Consider the following 18,512-nt stretch of genomic DNA (forward strand, 5'->3'; position numbering starts at 1 on the left):
TTTTTATTTTGCATCAGGAAAGAAAAATTAAATTATTTTCAAACTATTTTCTTGGCTGCACCTAATTTGAGTCTATTTTCACGGACTTACGAATTATGCCTTGTCAAGGCCTGTGGCTGCGAGTAAGCTTTTCCATCTTATATGAAGCCTTTCGTGAGACTTGCGCCAGATCCTTTGGCAGCAATATATCCCATTTAGAAAGAACTTGGCAAAAGAAGTTCCTTATGATTAAAACTTGGCAAAGAAGATAGTGGGAAAAAAAAAAAACTTTCTTATTGGAGAGTTGAGTTGGTTACAAATAAAGCTCTCTTCCTTATTTCTGGGCCTACATGTGTTATGCTATTTGATATCTAGTCCTAGAAATACATCTAAAAAAAAAGATATCTAAGCCTAAAAATATCCATAAAAAATCCTAAAGTCTAGTTTCAAAGTGCGGCGAGGATATTTTTATCCCCATCTATTATTTGGATAATGTCTGAATAAACAATTTATCCTAACTAGATTTAGAGACCAACAGTTTAGCGGACATAAGGATGAGATCACCGGAGGGATAAATACATTTCGGGAGATGAGAACTTTGAAACAACCCCATTTTGAGAGAGATGAAGAAGATTATAGGAGTGGAGTAATAACTCATGCATGATACCATCCACTATCATTTTTCATTACCTTCTCTCTCCTTTTTCTCTGCCCCCTCTTTGCTCTGGCCACAACAACCCTAATCTACGATCCACCATTACTTCTCTCGATGCTATGAGGTCTATTTCATCAGGTCCTTGGAGGCTTCTTCCTGACTTTTTTTTATCTACCGTCGATGAAGATATAATGATTCATCGTATAATATAAAACTCATATTTTACAATATTATTTTTTTATATTACAAATACTATATTATTTTGTATATGCAACAATTCTATTGTACCTATTCAATCACAATATTGTATGCTAATATTACAAGATTTTAATCTTACCACATTTTATGAATATTATAATATAAATAAAGCTACTGCAATTTCTTACCATGACTGAAATATAATTTTACAAATATATAATTAATATCCTCTATCATCATAATAATATTTTAATTATTCTCTGAAATAATTTATATGCAAATAAATGAAGAATAGTTGGTATTCACCTTTTTGGGTACTTATCCTCAAATTTCATCTGAACGTCATTTTCCTATATCCGAAATGCATGCATCCAAAAAAAAAAAACCCAACAAAAATGTAATAATTATGTGGAATGAGAACATTAAATCTCTAAAGAAAGTAAAGGCCAATCCCATCTAAACTTGCTCTAAGGAAATATCTAACCCAAACATCTAGACTCCTAAATATTTTGCTAAAATATCTCAAGCAGTAAAAGTTCCATGGAGTCTTCTAGAAAACCCTACCTCCTCCGGCCAGAAATCTCCCACGTATGTCTGGGCCTTGCTATGTCGTTCGAGGCCTAAATATTTGAAGCGGGCCGGGCCGGGCCGGGCTGGGTCAAAACCTCCGTTAATTCAAATGCGGAACTGGACCAGGTCAGAATTCTGGTGGACTGGGGGCCCTCGGATTGAGAGTTGCGGCCATGGATAACTGGACCAGGTCAGAATTCTGGTGGGCTGGGGGCCCTCGGATTGAGACTTGCGGCCATGGATATTTTCGGCTTAATCGGATGCGGACCGCCTCATCTCCTTGCATTTGGTAAGCGAAGAGAAGAAGAGAAGAGAGAGAGAAGGGAGGAGACCCCGTCCATCGACCTCCAAGAACCATGGCCATGACCGCCATGGCTTATGCGAGAGTAGGGGTTCTGGTCCGGGCCTCGTGGGACACCAACCCCAGCCCCAAGCCCCTCCACATCCCAAAACCCCCCAAGCCCGCGCGCCTCCCCACTCCTCCGACCACGACGGGGCCGCCTGCGATGGCGAGGACGGCTGTCCTCGATAGGGACGAGAAGCTGCCCTCCGCCCCCCTCATCTCTCGCAGCGCCGGCCCCCAGATAGGTACTTCCGAACTGCCATCAAAACCCCTCATAAACCCTCAATCTCTCTCTCTCTCTCTCTCTCTTTCCTCGAGCGAGCTCTAGTTCTGTTATTTTCTCTTCTTTTCGTTTTCCCTTTTTGAAAAAAGGGAGAAATTTTGGAGAATTTCTGGTCTAACATCTCCCATAGGTGCGAATTTGTGGGTTCTTAATGTACTTATGAAAATGGTTTGTGTTTTATTTGTATTCTGGGAAATTTCTGTCGTTTATCATGTATATATGGTGTTATATTACGACTTTGTATTTCTTGCAACCAGAGAAATCGGATGAACAATATCTGGGTTACGAGAGATGGTGGTTGCCGGTTGCGCCTAAAGTGAAAAAGCCCCGGTCCATATATAATGCTGCTTCTTTGGCATACTTGGGAGATTGCATCTATGAGGTAGAACTGGTGTTCGATTTTCTTCTGGATTCTTAGGTCCTATGTTTGGTTTGACAATACCGTGACTAGATTTAACTCTCTCTCTCTCTCTCTCTCTCTCTCTCTCTCTCTCTCTCTTTCTCTCTCTCTCTCTCTCTCTCTCTCTCTCTCATTTTTTACTTTATTTGATTTAGTTGCATACTGAATGTATTGTATCTGGAAAAGGCCTTCAAAAGTTTTTTCTCTCCGGGATCCAGCCTGCCCATAGGATTTTAATGCAATTTAGCTTCTACTCCATCCTCAAATAAGCAAGTGCCAGCTTCTTATATTTGATTCGTTGCGTATCGACTTTGATAGCCTCTGCTTCTTTCTTTCAGTAATCATATTATCGAAGTGCTTCCTCATTTGATGTTGCACGTTTGTATGATTGTGTAATGCTATGTTTTTTAAACAACTGAACTGTATGGATTGTTATGCTCATCTTGTGATGATTCTTTTTGGGGAAGGTCTCTGATTCAATAAAATGAGAGTAGAAATCAGAATTGATTGGGTTGTTGGAGCAAAAGATCAACAATCTCACTATCAATAGGAACCATGACATCTTGGAAGGGAAAAACAGTGGTGTTATTGTTATTGCTACTAAATGGGGAAAAGCGTGAGCATAATATTAACCAAATCAAAGTTATTTCACAGGAATTCTGATATCAATTGTTATCTCAATGAGCATTAGAAAGCTTAGAAATATTGGGGAGCTGTGGTGGGAGTGCTACCAGTTGAAGACCACGTTTAGCACCAATAATGGTAGGTTCGTACAGCAACCATACATAGTGGAGCCTATAGATATCTCCTTTATTTAGAGTCTATGAAAGGGAGGCTAGCCATGAAGACCATGGGCAGTCGAGGAGGAGCCAATTTCTGTAACATAGGCTCTTATTTTTCATGATGCTTTTCTAGCTTGGATTAAGTGAGCAGCATTTCAGAGTTTAAGTGTGCTTGCTAAGAGATCACAGCACTATTATCCATTATGATCTGTTTATTAGACAGTAGACACCAGATCCAAGTGTATTATAGTGGTTTCCTACTAAGCCTTTTTATGGTCTCTTTGTTTTTCAGTTTCATCAGGTGTCTTTAGGAATATGGTGCCATGGAAATTTTGTTTTAATCACTCAGTGCAAGATTCAATTGCATCTATTATTCTCGAACATCATAATTTAAGGTCCACGTGGGCATTTTAGTATGCATATTCACTGGTCGTTGACGAGTCCCTTCTATGTTAACTTTGAGATCTTGTTGCTCTTTGTTGGTTCCACAATTTTAATTGCGCACCTTCATCCTCTAAAGGTTTGTATTTTAAATGACCGAGAGTCTTAGTATATTAGCGCTGAAGGTTAACTTTCCATGCTACTGATATTCCATGTCCTCTTCATATCTACTGTTCCTTTTCTGTCGTCGAACTACTTGTCCACTTTATATATTGCTGGTTCTTATGTTATTGAGTATTCTTTAGTCAATTCTTGATAAGAAAGACTACAATGTGTCCTAGCTTTCCCTTATCTTGCCACATATCTTCCAGATCCTCTTTTGGTTGGTTGTTCCATATCTGTCCTTGAACTGTTTAGCCGACCTATTTAAATTGCAGGTGCTGTGTTGTCAAGATTCCTATCAATTGGCTTTGTTTTAAGAAGACTTCAGGTTTGGAATAATCTCTATTGGTTTCTTCTGTTTGTAAAGTAGTCCCTTTCTTTTAGTTGTGTGTATCTCAATATTTCAGCCCTCTTTGTTACTGAATGGCATCAGTTTACCAACCTAATGACAGGATTACCTTATATCAGAAAATCGCATAGCTAGTATGTGAAAATACTTGATGCGCTGTGACATATTAAACTTCCTTTCAAACAGATGACCTATTTAAATAAACTTAAATTATGGGGCAGAAAAGTTCTGTCTGTTATAATATTGAAACACTACATTATGAAGTGTATACTAAATTTTCCAGGATCATAAAAAAAATTTTAAGATAAAATATGTCAATATATTGATTGAGGATGTAAAGTTCAGAAAATGTAAGATACCTACTTTGTAGATCTATGGGATTATTCCAATGCAGTCTTATCATGGAATACAATAAACCATGTCTTTTTGGTGATTATCAAGATTTTTCCTTGGAAATGCTTACTGAGACTCCCTTGAACTCCAATTGTGTCAAACTGGTACCATCAGATCGTGGGCTGTAGTTTTCTTGCCTATATAGCAAAAAGTTTCTGGACAATACTATCTGTCGCTAATTTCTTTCTATTGATTTGTTAGTTCATATGTTGTTGCTCCAAAATTTAGAAGTGTTTTGGTCTAAATATGCAGCTGTATGCTCGGAGGCACTTTTTGTATCCACCTTTAAGTATCAACGAGTATAATGAACGCGTGATGAAAGTAGTATGCTGTGAAGCACAGGTATGCATCTAACTGTATGTCTAGTAAAATCAGTTATGTGATGATTGTTCCATTGCTTTGTTAGCATACTGTTTTCAAGTTAAATGTAAACCTGCCTGACTTGACATCTTCTCAGGACTTTTACCCTGTAAGTGTAGCATTTAGATGTACTTTTTAATATAGACATCTGTGCCATTCTTTTCTTACTTTTGGGTCCATTTCCAGCACAACCTTCCTCCTTATTTGAAGTCAAATTACATTCTTTTCCCATTTTCATGTTTTTAATCTTAAATCTATTTTTCATGTACTGTTTCATGTTGACAGTACATGCTAGTATCTCTCATCGCTTGACTGTTTTTTATTTTTCATATCAATAGTTCTGGTGTATGTTTTCCTGTTGAGCATTTTCATGCATTACTACTCTTGATGTTTTATGCCTTGGAAGTTCTCATACTTGTCTTGTGTTTCAGGATATTCTGTTTAAGAAGCTTCTTGATGATGACTACTTAACCGAAGAAGAAAGGTTAAAGCAAGATTCCTAAGTTTTAGTTGCTATTTTTCCTTGCTCATGTAAACCCTGAATTGTTTCGATGACTATAGCTAAATAGTTTATTCAAAATCTTACTAATTCAATTGTCATACATGCTTATTTTTCAGTCATGACAATCATATCACAAACCTGTTCTTTCAAATTGTTTTCTTTCAGGAATTTGACAACTCTATACTCAATTGCTTATATTTGTTATTATATATTTGTTTTTTCTGCTATAATCTGATCAAATCAACTTTTTGGATGGTCTGTATTTCTATGTCATGCAGGGTATTGGACTCATCAAGTATGTGTTAGAATTCTATAAATAGAAAATGTAAGCGAAGATGGTTTTTTAACGGGAAACCTTTTTGATTTCAAGACTTGGACCATAGATATCACATTCACAACTAGCCATGAACGTAGTTAAGGATGGCAATTTATGAGCCGACCTGCCAACCTAACCTGCAATCAACCCATTTAAGCAGGTTTGGGTATGGCAAGAACAGGTCCGGGTCATAAAAGGTCAACTCAACCTAACTTGTTTATTAAATAGGCCAGGTCCAAGCTTAGAGTTCTAACCTGTTTAATCTATTTTGACTCATTTAATAGTTGGATTGGGTCGGGATCAGACCTATTTAAGAGCCACTTAGCCCATTTGAAACACATTTAACATATTTAAGACCTGCTTAAACCATTTAACCTATTTAATCTGATTTGACTCATTTGTTAAACGAGTTATGCTGGTTGGATCGAGATACCTGCTTGATAAAAAGGTCGAGTTCGGGTCTAGAGTTTTGACTTGTCTCATAAACACATCGGTTTTGGGTTGACAGTGTTTTGACCCATATACAAACTCGACCTGTATCCAACCTGACCTGACCTGATTGCCACCTTTAGATATAGTAACATATCACGAACGTGCATATAGTTAAGATTTAGATCATTATTCACACAACATGCAGGAATCATGCCTTTCTTGCAAATGATAAACAAATATTCACGAGGGATGTGATAGCATTCTCAATGTGATATTTCTACGTGCAAATTAAGATAATACCCTTTAAAATTGACCTTTGTATTGTAAAGTTATTGCTTCGTTCATGATTTTAGTTCCGCAATTCTTGGCTAATAATCATTAAATTATACTCCTGTGCTATATCTTTTTAATTATCTTTTGCATATGATTTTGGTAGTGTTGTACAACTGCTGGCTATTTAACTATAGCTGCATATGACATCATGTGTTCCATAATTTCGGTACAGGGACATTCTTCGTTGGGGAAAAAATGTGGTTACCAGCAAATCACGAACTACAAAACGAGCTGGTGTAGCTGTCTACAATAGAGCATCTTCACTTGAAACGCTGGTAGGTAGCATTGTCTATGAACTCAAGGGGGTGAGAAAATTTTGCATCAGTTAGTCTGTCATGGCTGCAAGGCCATTTCTGCAAAGAACTCTGAATTAATTGTTTTAATGTCTGGCATGCTGATGTTGGAACCAGTGATCATAACTATGTAAAACAGTTGGGTTACCTATGTGACGAGGATTTTGAACTTTATCTTTTAATAGGTTGGATATCTTTACCTAACTGATGCGAAACGCTTGGAAGAACTCATGTTTAGATTAGGATTCTCGACTGGTGCTTCTTCAGATTTTATTGCAGAGGAACTTCGCATGAATCTCCGGTGAGAATTTCTTTTGTGTGTAATTATGCCCTTTTTTTTGGTGTGTTGCTCTGTTGGCTTGCTTATTCCTGTGTCTCCTTTTGCCTATGACTAAGAGTGCACTATAATCCTTGGCAGAAAAACTAGTAAATGCTCGAGCTCTCAGAAACCTACTACACAGTAAGTGAACCTTGGTTATCATTTGCAAATTTGGAAAGGAGAGAAGCATGGTGACTTGCTGGTGGTCGCCCATCTGCTGGAACCAACAATTCCATCGCTTTTTTGACATTATTATCAGCACAACAGCATTGACATGATATATTCACGATCCTTGAAATATGGGGAGAGGCATCCAAGCCAGAAGACTGTCAGCATTGAAGTCTTGCAAGAATGCAGGGAGACACAGCTCTGGAACTGAAGCTATTATAGATATGTGTATGTGAATCTATTGTATCAGAAAGAGAGATTGCAAACTATGAAGCTGTGGTTATCCCTTATTTGGATCAACCAGTACTCCCTTCTGATTGTAGCAGTAGCCGTCATTTGTTAAAGCGATGCAATGCAAGCATAATCGAGATAAAGTGACCATTTTGAAATTTTATTGCAACCATTCAAACTTGAGCTTTATCCCCCATGTTTATGGTGATCTCTGTCATCCATGTTTTTCCAAAACAGGTTCCAATCATTTCATCAACTTGCTTGTGTTGTGTCCGCAGTAGATTCCGATGCGATGCATCACAAAATGCACTCATGTACATCTCAGAGCATTACATGACAAAAGGCTATTATTATGGTCTTTTAATATCAGAATATACTTCTCACATTCTTGATATTATGAGCACGGTGTGTGTGTGTGTGTGTAGCTGTTTGTATTTGATGGCACTTGATGACCAAAAGCTTCTTACCCCATTGGAATGACTCTTTTTTTTTTTTTTTTTGCTGAAAACGGGTTCTCATATAGTACGTGTACGAATACACCCAATAAAGTCAAAAAACACTAGCTCACGAGAGCCAGTGGCAACTCTCTCTCCCCCAACTAAAAGGTGTACCCCATTGGTATGACTCTTTGCCGGTGTTCCAATTAAGCTTTTGGTTTGTAAGAAGTCTTTCGAGAACACTAACAAAAAAGAGAGACGACTCAACGGGCTCACGGTCTCTTGAAGCGTGTGGACTCTAGACTTAGCGTGTTGACGCCAACTTCCTAGGAATTATAAAATCTTTGCAGACTCGCATGACCCTTGCGTCATTCTAAAAATAATGAAGTCAAAACCTGTCATTAGAAAGAAGAGTGGGATGTTGCTCTCAACCTTCGCTTATACGTCTATCTGTTTTTAATAATCAAGCATAAATAGCGATGAAAGAATAAAACAATGAGACTTCCTTCTCCTCTTCTATTTAACTCTTTTACATATTGGTGACATTGGGGTCAGTAGAGCATGGGTTAAATCATCTGGAGCTTGACCCATTTTGAATATGGATATGCTTGTCAAACCTCAATAAAATATAAATGATCTTCTAACAAACGTTTATAAAATGTTGAACATGCAAAAAGTTCCGGGATTTGCATGCATTTCGGATTTTACCTCTTCTTTAGAAGGTTAGACCGTGGACTTGCAAAAAAAAAAAAAAAACATCCAGAAGCACCAATTCCGGGCAGAGATAAAAAGAACGTTCAACATGGAGATCATATGCATGCTAGGGATGACAAAACTTGTATGGAACAATAGAGCTCATTCAGAGAAATGCTTTTGAAATGCATTAAAATACCATGCTAGAATGGCCCCTTTATCATCTTTGCGTTGTTCCTCCACATCATATGATGATATGAATCCCAATTTACAGTATATTTTACGTCCAAATCATCCATTATGTAGTGAAACTAACATGCAATATGGATTAGATTGTATAGAGAACTATAAACATCATGAGAGACTCATGTTACAACAATAAATATTAAAGACTTGAAGATCACAAAACCTACGAAATAGCTGTTCTCGTAAAGCAGGCTCCTCAAAGAAAATAGATCAATTTACTTGGAACCTAATTTTACTTTGGAAAAACTACTCTATATCAACCTTTAACTTGTCATTCGTCGTAAAAACAAAATAGCTATTTTTTCTAGTATTCGATGGATTGAGGTGGAGTAAAACCCCCTTTTACCCAGATGAGTTTATTTGGATACCATTACGTGCCAAAACAATCCCGCTGACTCAGAAGAGCAGGCTTAAGAATTCTAGGTCTTCCTGAGGTCCGTAATTTAGACCGGAGAAGGAAAACCAAGCCACAGGAGATGGTATCCTTCTGGCGTCCGTTGGACTCGCATATGCAGCCGACTTGTTTGATCTCGGTCTCCCCCACTCCCTTTCCTCACACGTATTCTTTCGTCGCCCTGACGAAAGAAAAGCGAGCCGCGTATCGGCGTCCTCAGTCTTGTTGTGACTCCACCTCCGCCTCAGCCTCCGCCTCCTCTCAAATCCTCCAAAACCTTGAAACAAACACGCGCACGCATACGCACTCTCTCCGTGGCATGACGGGCTTCCATCCATGGCGCCCCACCAGCAGCTACTAGCCTTCGTCAACTACTTCGTCATCTCCATGTCCTTCGCCCTCATCCTCTCCTCCCTCTACTTCGTCAAGAAGAAGAGCGCCGCGCGGAAACAAGCCCAAGAACGCGAACGCGCCCACCGCGCCATCGCTCTATCCGGAGCCCAAGAAGAAGACCTCCCGCCGCTCCCAGGCGGCGACCGGAAGGCGGCGGCGGCGACGACGACGACGGGTGGCGGTGGAGATGGGGAGCGGCAGAAGGGGGAGGAGAAGCGGAAGAAGAAGAGGGGGAAGAAGAAGAGGCAGGAGTCCGGTGGGGGATTGGAGGGTGGAGAGGAAGCGAAGGTTGGGGCGGGGGCGGAGGAGATGGGGAAGGCAGGAGAGGGGAAAGCGGGCTCTATCTACCCGTTCTCTTCGTTTGCCAGTGCAACTCAGAGGAAGATCAAAGCGCAGTACGATCAGCTCGTGGAATCCAACCAGGCCAACGCCTTGACGGCGGTGCAGGTGGTCTTGCTTTCTTCCCCCTCTCTTCTTGATATGTTTCTCATTTCTTTTCTTTTCTAAAGAGATGATTGGGTTTCGAAATTTCTTGATGGCCGAGTTTCATATAATAATTTCTTGATGTGTTTCCCAACTCATATAATAATCTCTGAATCCTAAATTCTGATATTTGCGTTTGGGGAAGGAATGGTTGAGATGGGAAATTAGTGCTTGAGGCTTGTCTTCTAGAAAAAGATTTGAATTTTATTTTACTGTGTTGTTTCAGTGCCATCTGGGAACTCTTGTTCTTTCCTTCCTTTTCTTTATTGGACATTTTGTAGGCGTCCAAAGGTCAGGCTCACATTCTTTTTTCTTTTTTTTTTTGAAAGGAAGCTTTGCTTTAATCCTAATCGTTTTTTCTAGCGTGTGAAGCCAGTCACAAATGTAATAGATTTGGAGTTTATCATGGTCTAGGACCTTTATGTATATGTTTTTTCCTTTGAGTGATGTGTTGTCTCTTATTGGGTACTTGTCTGTCTTAGTCTGAACTAAAAAGTCGAATTCTTTGTTTGTTTGCCCTTCTTCTTTTTTTTTAAAAAAAAAAATTACCCCTCCTTTTTAGGAGTTAAATTGAAGTTAAAGGTTCAATGCCCTAATCATAGGAATACGCAAGTAGTACTTCACAGAATAAAAGCAAGTGCAAACAACGTTTAGCTGTTGACATCTTCCACCTTGTTGATGTTTCTTACAACTCCAATTTCTGCGTCTATTGTTTTGTGCTTCTCGTTTCTCTTCAATAGTTTCTGAAAGATTGTCCTTGATGGTGCAGTCCCCATCTATTACGAAAAACCAATCCAGTTAACTTTCCATTACTATACACTTTATAGTTTTGACTAATCCAACTCTCTGCTTCTGATCGGACTTTTCATCATGCCCTTTTGTATTAGCTTGCTTCAATGTATTTGGTTCTTTCCCAATTTTCTTGTTTTAAGCAACATATCCAACTGAGAATTCTGATCTAAGCTATTACAATTTTATTCATAAGTGGTTGCTTATTCATCTGTGCACATGACCTCAAATTTTTTATGGGAAAGGGTTGGATTCCACAAGCTTAAAGTTGCATTTATTCTTGCCTTCATGGTTTTATCACTTTTTATGAAAAATAATGTTTCCTTAAAACCCAGAAGCACGAGGCAAATGCACGACATTATTTGTGCACCTTCTTTGATTCACCACATTCTAATTCTACTATATGCATCTCTTTCCTTATCCTTCAATGGAAAATAACATAGTGAAGAAAGGAGGTTTTTTCTTGGTTGTCAATTTTTATATGCTTTTGTTTGGTTTAACTGGCTGATAGTCAAAAGCTCATCTTTCCATTGTCTTCCTTCACTATGTAACTGGTGCTCATTGTTTTTGCTATATATTTTTTTGACAGTCTCGCTCTTTAATATAATTCTCAGTTTACTTCTCAACAGATATAGCCTACGGCAACTCGATGCTCATGGTTCTCATTATGTTATCACAACTTGTTCTTATGCTTGTTACTTTGGCCTGCCAAGTTATTACAACTTGTTCTTATATTGTAGGACACATCATCCATTTGGTCCAGTACTTTATTTTCTTTATGTTAATATCTTGTATTGTCATCATGCTGATTAGGGGTTGGCAAGGTAAGCATATTGTGCCATGTCATACTAACTATGGCACAACTGAGAATTGCCCTGCTACTCAGGTACCTCGATTCAATAATCTTAAAACAAGCACATGGAAATTAAAGTTCAAGTAAGGAACATACATATTCTATTACAAATATTCCTGTTCACTTGCATGACTTACCTAGAGTGTACCCCAATCTCATGATTTACCCATAAAGGTGGTACATAGATGGGTCCACTTTAAGGACATGGAGGATCTATTTTGTTTGGGAGATGGATGTTAAGTGTAATTCCTTGACAAGAAGGCGACATGCAAATGAAGTCTCGAATTTTAAATATGCGTGAAGAAGGTCATTTCCCTGTCTTTTTATTTGATAAATAGGCCTCTAACATCTAAGAGGAAACTAATTAGAGAATGAGGATTCAGTGTCTTGTATGTGAGATAGTCTTACATTTTTATCTATCTTTTAGAGCAATACATTGTATCTGATAAAGGGCCAGTCAGCAGGTGGGGGGTTAGAAAAAACAAGGCAGCATTTATACTGGGGACTCAAGAATGAAAAAGGCAAAATTTAGAAATGGGTCTCAGGACCCAAACGTGCTAGGCATGTCCCTTGCCTTTCAGTTATCAAAAGGGATACTATATATAGAAAAGAATAGTTATGGTCTGTCTGGATGCTGAAAACTACTATTTGAAAATTAGGGTTGATGACCGAGAGTTGCATTCAAAGAGGTGAAGAGGAGTTAAAGAGCATCGGTTGACTAGTTTGTCCTCATCTAACCCAATTTTCAGGGATAATCAAACCCTTCCTCTCAAGGTATTTGCCCTATTCTTGGAAATCAGGAATTAGCTAGAGTTGTGTTGCCTAATCTCTTTGGAGCACGTGCCGTTTGACGTGTCTATAAAATAGAAATCTTATCCAGAAGATCTTATCCGCTAATAAGATCTTTTAACATCCAACAAGCCACGATCTACTGTGCTGGTACTCGGCACTGTACCGGTTGTCCGGCGGCACGAGTCGGTACGGACTCATGCCATGCCGGATCGGGCCCGACACAGGAGATGGTAAACACAGACCGTGGGAGAGAGGATAGAGAGAGAGAAGGGGGAGAGAGAGGGAGAGAGAGAGAGAAGGAGGCTAGCGGAGGGTGGCAAATCGTTTGCCGACTTTATTTAAAAATTGCAAACTTTTTTAGCGGCCGGACCACTGTTTCGAGTGAAACAGGAGATTCGGCCACAGCCTTTGTATCCTGCCCAAGCGCCTCCACCCCCCCCCCCCCCCCCCCCGGCCGCCGCCGCCGCCGCTCGCTCTCACTTTTCTTCTCTCTCCTTTTCCTTCTCCCCATCTGACGATGAAGTCTCGGTTCATTGCCGGAACTGTCTCGGTCCGCCACTAGTATGGTTCGGGATGCCCCGAATTGGGCCATTCGGGACGGCTCCGCCGACCCTGCAACAAGCCCTTACGTCCTGTTTGGATACATAGGGGAGAGAAAAGAAAAGAAGGTGACATGAGAGGAGAAGAGAATCTTGAACCCAAGATGAAAAGAAAAGAAAAGGAGAATAACAAAATTAAAAGGGGGAAAAAAGAAGAGGACATTTTCTTTCCTCTCCAAAATCTCTCCTCTTTTAGAGAGATTATCAAAGCATTTGGAGAGAATCACTTCTTTTTGATTCTTGTCTCTTCTCTCCTGACTTTCCAAATGAGGGATTTTAGGTTTCTCCTCTCTTTTTTCCTTCAATTTGTAACCAAACAAGAGAAAATGGATTCCTCTTTTCTTTGTCTGAACAAAACAGTGGATATTTTTCTCTTCTTTCTAGTTATCTCAAACCAAACAGCGTGTTAATGCATTATGGCTCAAATTACATAATTTTGTAGCATGACAGTTGCCAATTGGAATTCGGGTTCCAAGTCCCAATTTTTTGAGTCAAGTCCTTTGCTTTTGTTTCTTTTATCTTTCAGAAAGGTACTTATGCCAAAGAAAAAGACCAGTTAGGGAGCTAGGAATTAAATTGATGATTCATGAGAGATGACAAATATATTATGAATAAAGAGTACACCGAAGTATGAATGGTGTTAATTTTTATGCATGGATTCCCATTCTTTAACTAAAAGGATATGGATTGTACTTATTTATTATGAGATAAAAGAAAATTCTTGCCCATTATTGTTAAGCCCAGAATCACAGGAAGTCAAACCACATGAAGCTGTCTCCATTATCAGATTGAAATGGTCTATGGCGTCGGGAACATGCGAGGCTATTTATTGGTGTCACTTGGGGCTACAAATCGGTCAGACTCGAGTCAGATCTGTGCTATATGTGCATCCGAACTCGAGAAAAATATCGAGACCGGATCCATTAATTTAGTAAGCTTTGAACTCGCATTCAAACTCATTTAAAATAATCGGTTTTGAGTTTTTGAGATTCGATTTAGCACATGATTTTAGGGGCCCAACTAGACAAGGTTAACAATTTTCAAAATTGAAAGAACTCTTATCGTAATGGTCCTTCATATGTACTGAATTAGTGGCATATTTCAATGGAAAAGGAGCACTATATAGGAAGTGAATGATTGATTTCAGAAAAATCCGATCCCATTTGAATTAGATTTAAATATCTATTTATTTTTAGTTGATTGAAACAATAATCAAAATCTAAGTGGGGATGAGATTGTGGAACTAAAATAGCAATGGGCGAGATATTAGGAGAGCATATGTGAGAAAAAGGCACAAATACAAACATAGAGAATGAATTCATGCATGTAGCTAATTCTCTTTATATTCCTATATTTATATATGCTACATATATATAGTTTGTGTATATATATTCGGGTTATCGGGTTTTGGGATTTGAACTAGCTGCATCCAAGTTCCTCTGACCAGAAATTGGATCTTAGAAATAGAATTTGACTTCGATCAAATAAGGCTATCAAAACTTAATTTAATCCATATATGATTAAAGAAATCAAGGCAAGCACTTCACATCATTTTCATGTATCTTGAATGTGTAGTTGGGTAGTTTTGGATTGAAGGTAAATTTTATTGATTATTGAAGCTAAATACGTTAAATATATTGTGCGGATGTATCAATTATAGAGGATCAGCACCAAATATCACTTAATTAAGCATAAAATAGCAAGACAAGCATGGAAGAGTATAAATTAGCTAAACATTCCCATTCAATACCACATTACTTTTGCGAGGTGGGTCACATAAATAATGATGGTCATCTAAATAATGATGGTCATCGTCTTTTTTTTTTTTTAAGAAATCATCATCATCATCATTATCGATTCCATCGAGTTTCGGCCAATTACTCCTTTTGGATCACCAATGAGGAGAGGAATTGCAAGGAAAGGGTATTGAGCAACCTGCGCTCATTGTGGAGAGGGATGAACAATGTCTGTTCCATCTCCTGCTATTTAACTTTCAAAAGGAAGCAAGTGGGGGAAATAAGGTGACATTAATAGTCTCTCTCTTCTTCTCTTGAAAATGTATGGAACAAGAAAAAATCACTTCACTTCCTAAATAACAATGGAATCCAATTTTGAGATAATTTTGACCATTTCACTTAGTTCAGTCAAACCTGCTAAATTGGTGAAACTGACTAAAACAAATAAACTTGATCAGTTTTAAATTGTTTCAGGCTGAAATCAATCTATTTCAGCCGAAACACATTGGTTTCAGCGAAAACTTCAATCTTGGTCCACATATATGGTTGTTGTACTGGTAAAGAAGGGAAAACTTCGGAGTATATATTGCCCCATACCATGGTATGTACCACCCTGTATTATGTGCCATATCAACACGTACAATGTGCTATATCGGCACATATCGATAAACCATGAATAGATACGGGGGAATACCATAGTGTAATTTTGTAGTAGATGTGATTGGTAAAACTCCATACAACAATAGTTCAAAGTTCAAATCGGCTAATAAATGTTTATTTCTCATAGCTATTTGAGCTTCCTGACATCAGATGTTTGGGCAGGCCAATAGTGGGTTGAAACGGGTGGTGAATAACAGGTCAGCAAGTCGCTCGGGTTTTAGGAAATCTGGGTCTCAGGTTGACCCAATCCTTGTAGGCTTATGAGTCACTGGTAGGGTGGGTCAACCCGTCCAGGTTTTAATGGGTCCTGTTCATGGGTCTTGATCCTTTGATGGAGAACACCACTATACTTCTTTCAAAGTACAGTATGTTTGTGGAACAATGTTGTAACAGATACATCATTTCCAACTGAAATTTTTTGTGAATTTTGTTTCATTTTGGCATAATGCATCAAAATGCATGCTCTAGATGACCGAGGATGTAAGATTTACTTTGTCAGTGACAAATGTGGTTTTACATTTTTGAAAAGTGTGGGTTGTTTACTGTTTAGCGATAAAAAAATTGTAACCAAAATGATAGGTCTCCTAAACATTCCATTAATGCATTTTTAATAGGCCTTGAATATTCCATTTTTTAATTTGCATGCACAATTTTCCATGTAGAGCACATGCCTGATGGTTCCGAAAGTGCAATACTGTTATGCTATTGTATTCTTTAAACCTTGAGTCAGAGAAAAGCATTATCCTGATCACCATTATGATGACTGACTGAATATTTTTACCTAGTTCTAAGAAAAGACATCTTTAACTGACTCTAGTGGTACTTTGTTGCCAGTTTTCAAAGTTTGTTACAGAATTTTTTTTTCTGAATAAATCTCCATCAAAAAATTGAAATACTCAGGTCCTAAGGAAAGTAACTCGGCAGAAGATTAGATTATAAGAGAACATGAGTTGAAACAAGGAAACAATGAGTTTAAAAATCCTATGCATTTATGACCATATTTAGAGCCTTGTTGCTTGATCCCATTACAGAGGAACACAGGAATCATGAATTTATTTGGAAAGCTGTGTTGAGCTTGCAATATTTACAACCAAAGAAATCAATCAGGGGGCAGGGAAGAATTCAAGCGCATCAGTTGCTACAATGAAATGTGTGAGATAAAAAAGAAATCAAGATGCAAATATGGATGATTCATAGTTGACCAATGTGTTTTAGTTTCATGGTTATGGGCAGCAGGATATATGTTGTTGACAATTTGAGAGTCGTTCTTTTGAGGCATACTAGTATGTCAGTTGCAATTGTAAAATGTTCATGGTTTTTGCCTCCTGAAATGGTTAAAAAAGTCCACACTTTCATATGGAATATGATGAATCCCAAATTGTTTGCACCATATGCATCAGCAGCGTAGGCTTTTGCATAAATCCCTCTTTCTTCACCATATTCACCTTGTGTTCTTCATTGTTGTTCAGCAGCTGCAGTTATTATTGTAGATGCTATAATTGCATTTTCTCATGGCAACTACAGTTGATTTAATGACCTGTCATGGTTTTCAGTTCTTGGCATATAAATTTTCTATCTGAACTTGCTCTATGTTAGTATCCCTCCCCCCCATCCCCCACTATTTCTGTATCTGCTTATTCTGTAGGACAACCAGCCCTCACAAGTGGATCTTGTTCATGCAAACATTCTGCAACTTATGAGCTCCACGACCTCATGGGAATACCATCAACCTGTATCTATGTCATTTATAGTGTTAAACATGCAAAGGCATAAATGGTTTTTGCTACCGACTGTGTGCAGGTTGGACAATTTATCAACTGCCTAGTTGAGGCAAGAAATGAATTGCAGCACAAGTATGTAATTTTTTTCAGAGAGCTAGCTGGCAATGCTGTCCTTATTTGTCATATCATGTAATGAGTGTTAAAGTTATTTATACATTTCCATTTTGTCAGGTCTGATATCATCCAACGTAGTTTTAAAATAAAGAAGGCATTACTCGTGAAGGCTGACAGGTCTTCATTTGATCGTCTTGCGCAACAGGTTTGCTGGACTCCTGCTTGCATGAATTGCTTGTTTTGGGCAGCTATTGTTTTCCATATTGCATGTTCTAGTGTATATCACCTCAGATCTGTGTTTATATCTGCAGATATACAAGTTAGAGGCAGAACATAAGAGATTAGAGGCAGATGCAGCCGTTTATAATCTACTGCAAGAGCAGCTTAAGCTCTCACCTGCATATAACGAGGTATTACTACAGCTGAGTTACAATTCAGGTAATATAGTTTTATGTTGCCGTGATACATTTCTGATGTACTTTTGCTAATCACCTCATGTCAGATGCTTGAGATTAGTTCGAACATGGAGTTGAAAGCTACTTCAGACCAGGAAACACAGGCAACAGAACTTCCTGATATCTCATTTGAGGAATTACTAGCACAGGAAAAGAAGGACTTGTTTTGGTAGGGTTATTAATCTTGATTAGCTAGCTGCACTCATGCGATATTCCATTCGTTGCGTGATGTCCCATCTCCTTGCAGGCAAAAAAACGGGAAGCTGAGATCATTTGCAAGCTAAAGGTCATAGCATTTCTGACATGCACATCTGCAGCTCAAAGAGTTTGTACAATTGCAAGTGTTTTCTTTTCCCTTTTTGTTTTTTTGGGTTGTGTCTGTGCATGTTTAATTTTGTGTTAAAACTTATTTTCCTGAATACTGGTTTACTGGTGGAAGAACATCTGGGTGCGAACAAGGTTAGAGGATATGATATCATTCTCCTGGCCTCGATCAAATGTTATATATACTGTAGTGAGAGGGGCGGGGGAAGGAAAAAACATTAGCCCCTCTTATAGCATTGGTTCTGTCTCCTTTTGCTGATATTGAGTAGCAGAGGAATATTTTAGTTGACGATTGTCATGGATGAGTTTTAAGCTTCAAAGCTGGCGATAATGGCCGCTGTTATGGTAGCAAATTTGCTAATACCATGCAACTT

At 38.5% G+C, this 18,512-nt stretch overlaps 2 protein-coding genes across 3 annotated transcripts; both read left to right on the forward strand.

The window, feature by feature from the left end:
- Window positions 1-1,673: 1,673 nt before the first annotated feature.
- Window positions 1,674-7,645, forward strand: LOC103718646 (mini-ribonuclease 3). 2 transcript variants are annotated; one of them, XM_008807561.3, is made up of 7 exons: window positions 1,674-1,990; window positions 2,286-2,410; window positions 4,748-4,837; window positions 5,287-5,339; window positions 6,611-6,713; window positions 6,917-7,032; window positions 7,128-7,645. In XM_008807561.3, the coding sequence occupies exons 1-7, from the start codon at window positions 1,759-1,761 to the stop codon at window positions 7,156-7,158; spliced, it is 750 nt and encodes a 249-aa protein (XP_008805783.2). In that variant the 5' UTR covers window positions 1,674-1,758; the 3' UTR covers window positions 7,159-7,645. The 2 variants fall into 2 exon arrangements, with proteins under 2 accessions (XP_008805783.2, XP_008805782.2); XM_008807560.3 differs by having other exon boundaries at window positions 7,150-7,645.
- A 1,686-nt stretch (window positions 7,646-9,331) lies between these two features.
- Window positions 9,332-18,440, forward strand: LOC103718645. The gene is made up of 6 exons (XM_008807559.4): window positions 9,332-10,059; window positions 17,325-17,377; window positions 17,477-17,564; window positions 17,671-17,769; window positions 17,862-17,983; window positions 18,062-18,440. Exons 1-6 carry the CDS (start codon window positions 9,556-9,558, stop codon window positions 18,096-18,098), a joined length of 903 nt encoding a protein of 300 aa, XP_008805781.2. The 5' UTR covers window positions 9,332-9,555; the 3' UTR covers window positions 18,099-18,440.
- The last annotated feature ends 72 nt before the right edge of the window (window positions 18,441-18,512 follow it).

The sequence above is a fragment of the Phoenix dactylifera genome, chromosome 8, assembly GCF_009389715.1.
Source record: "Phoenix dactylifera cultivar Barhee BC4 chromosome 8, palm_55x_up_171113_PBpolish2nd_filt_p, whole genome shotgun sequence".
Taxonomy (NCBI): Eukaryota; Viridiplantae; Streptophyta; class Magnoliopsida; order Arecales; family Arecaceae; genus Phoenix; species Phoenix dactylifera.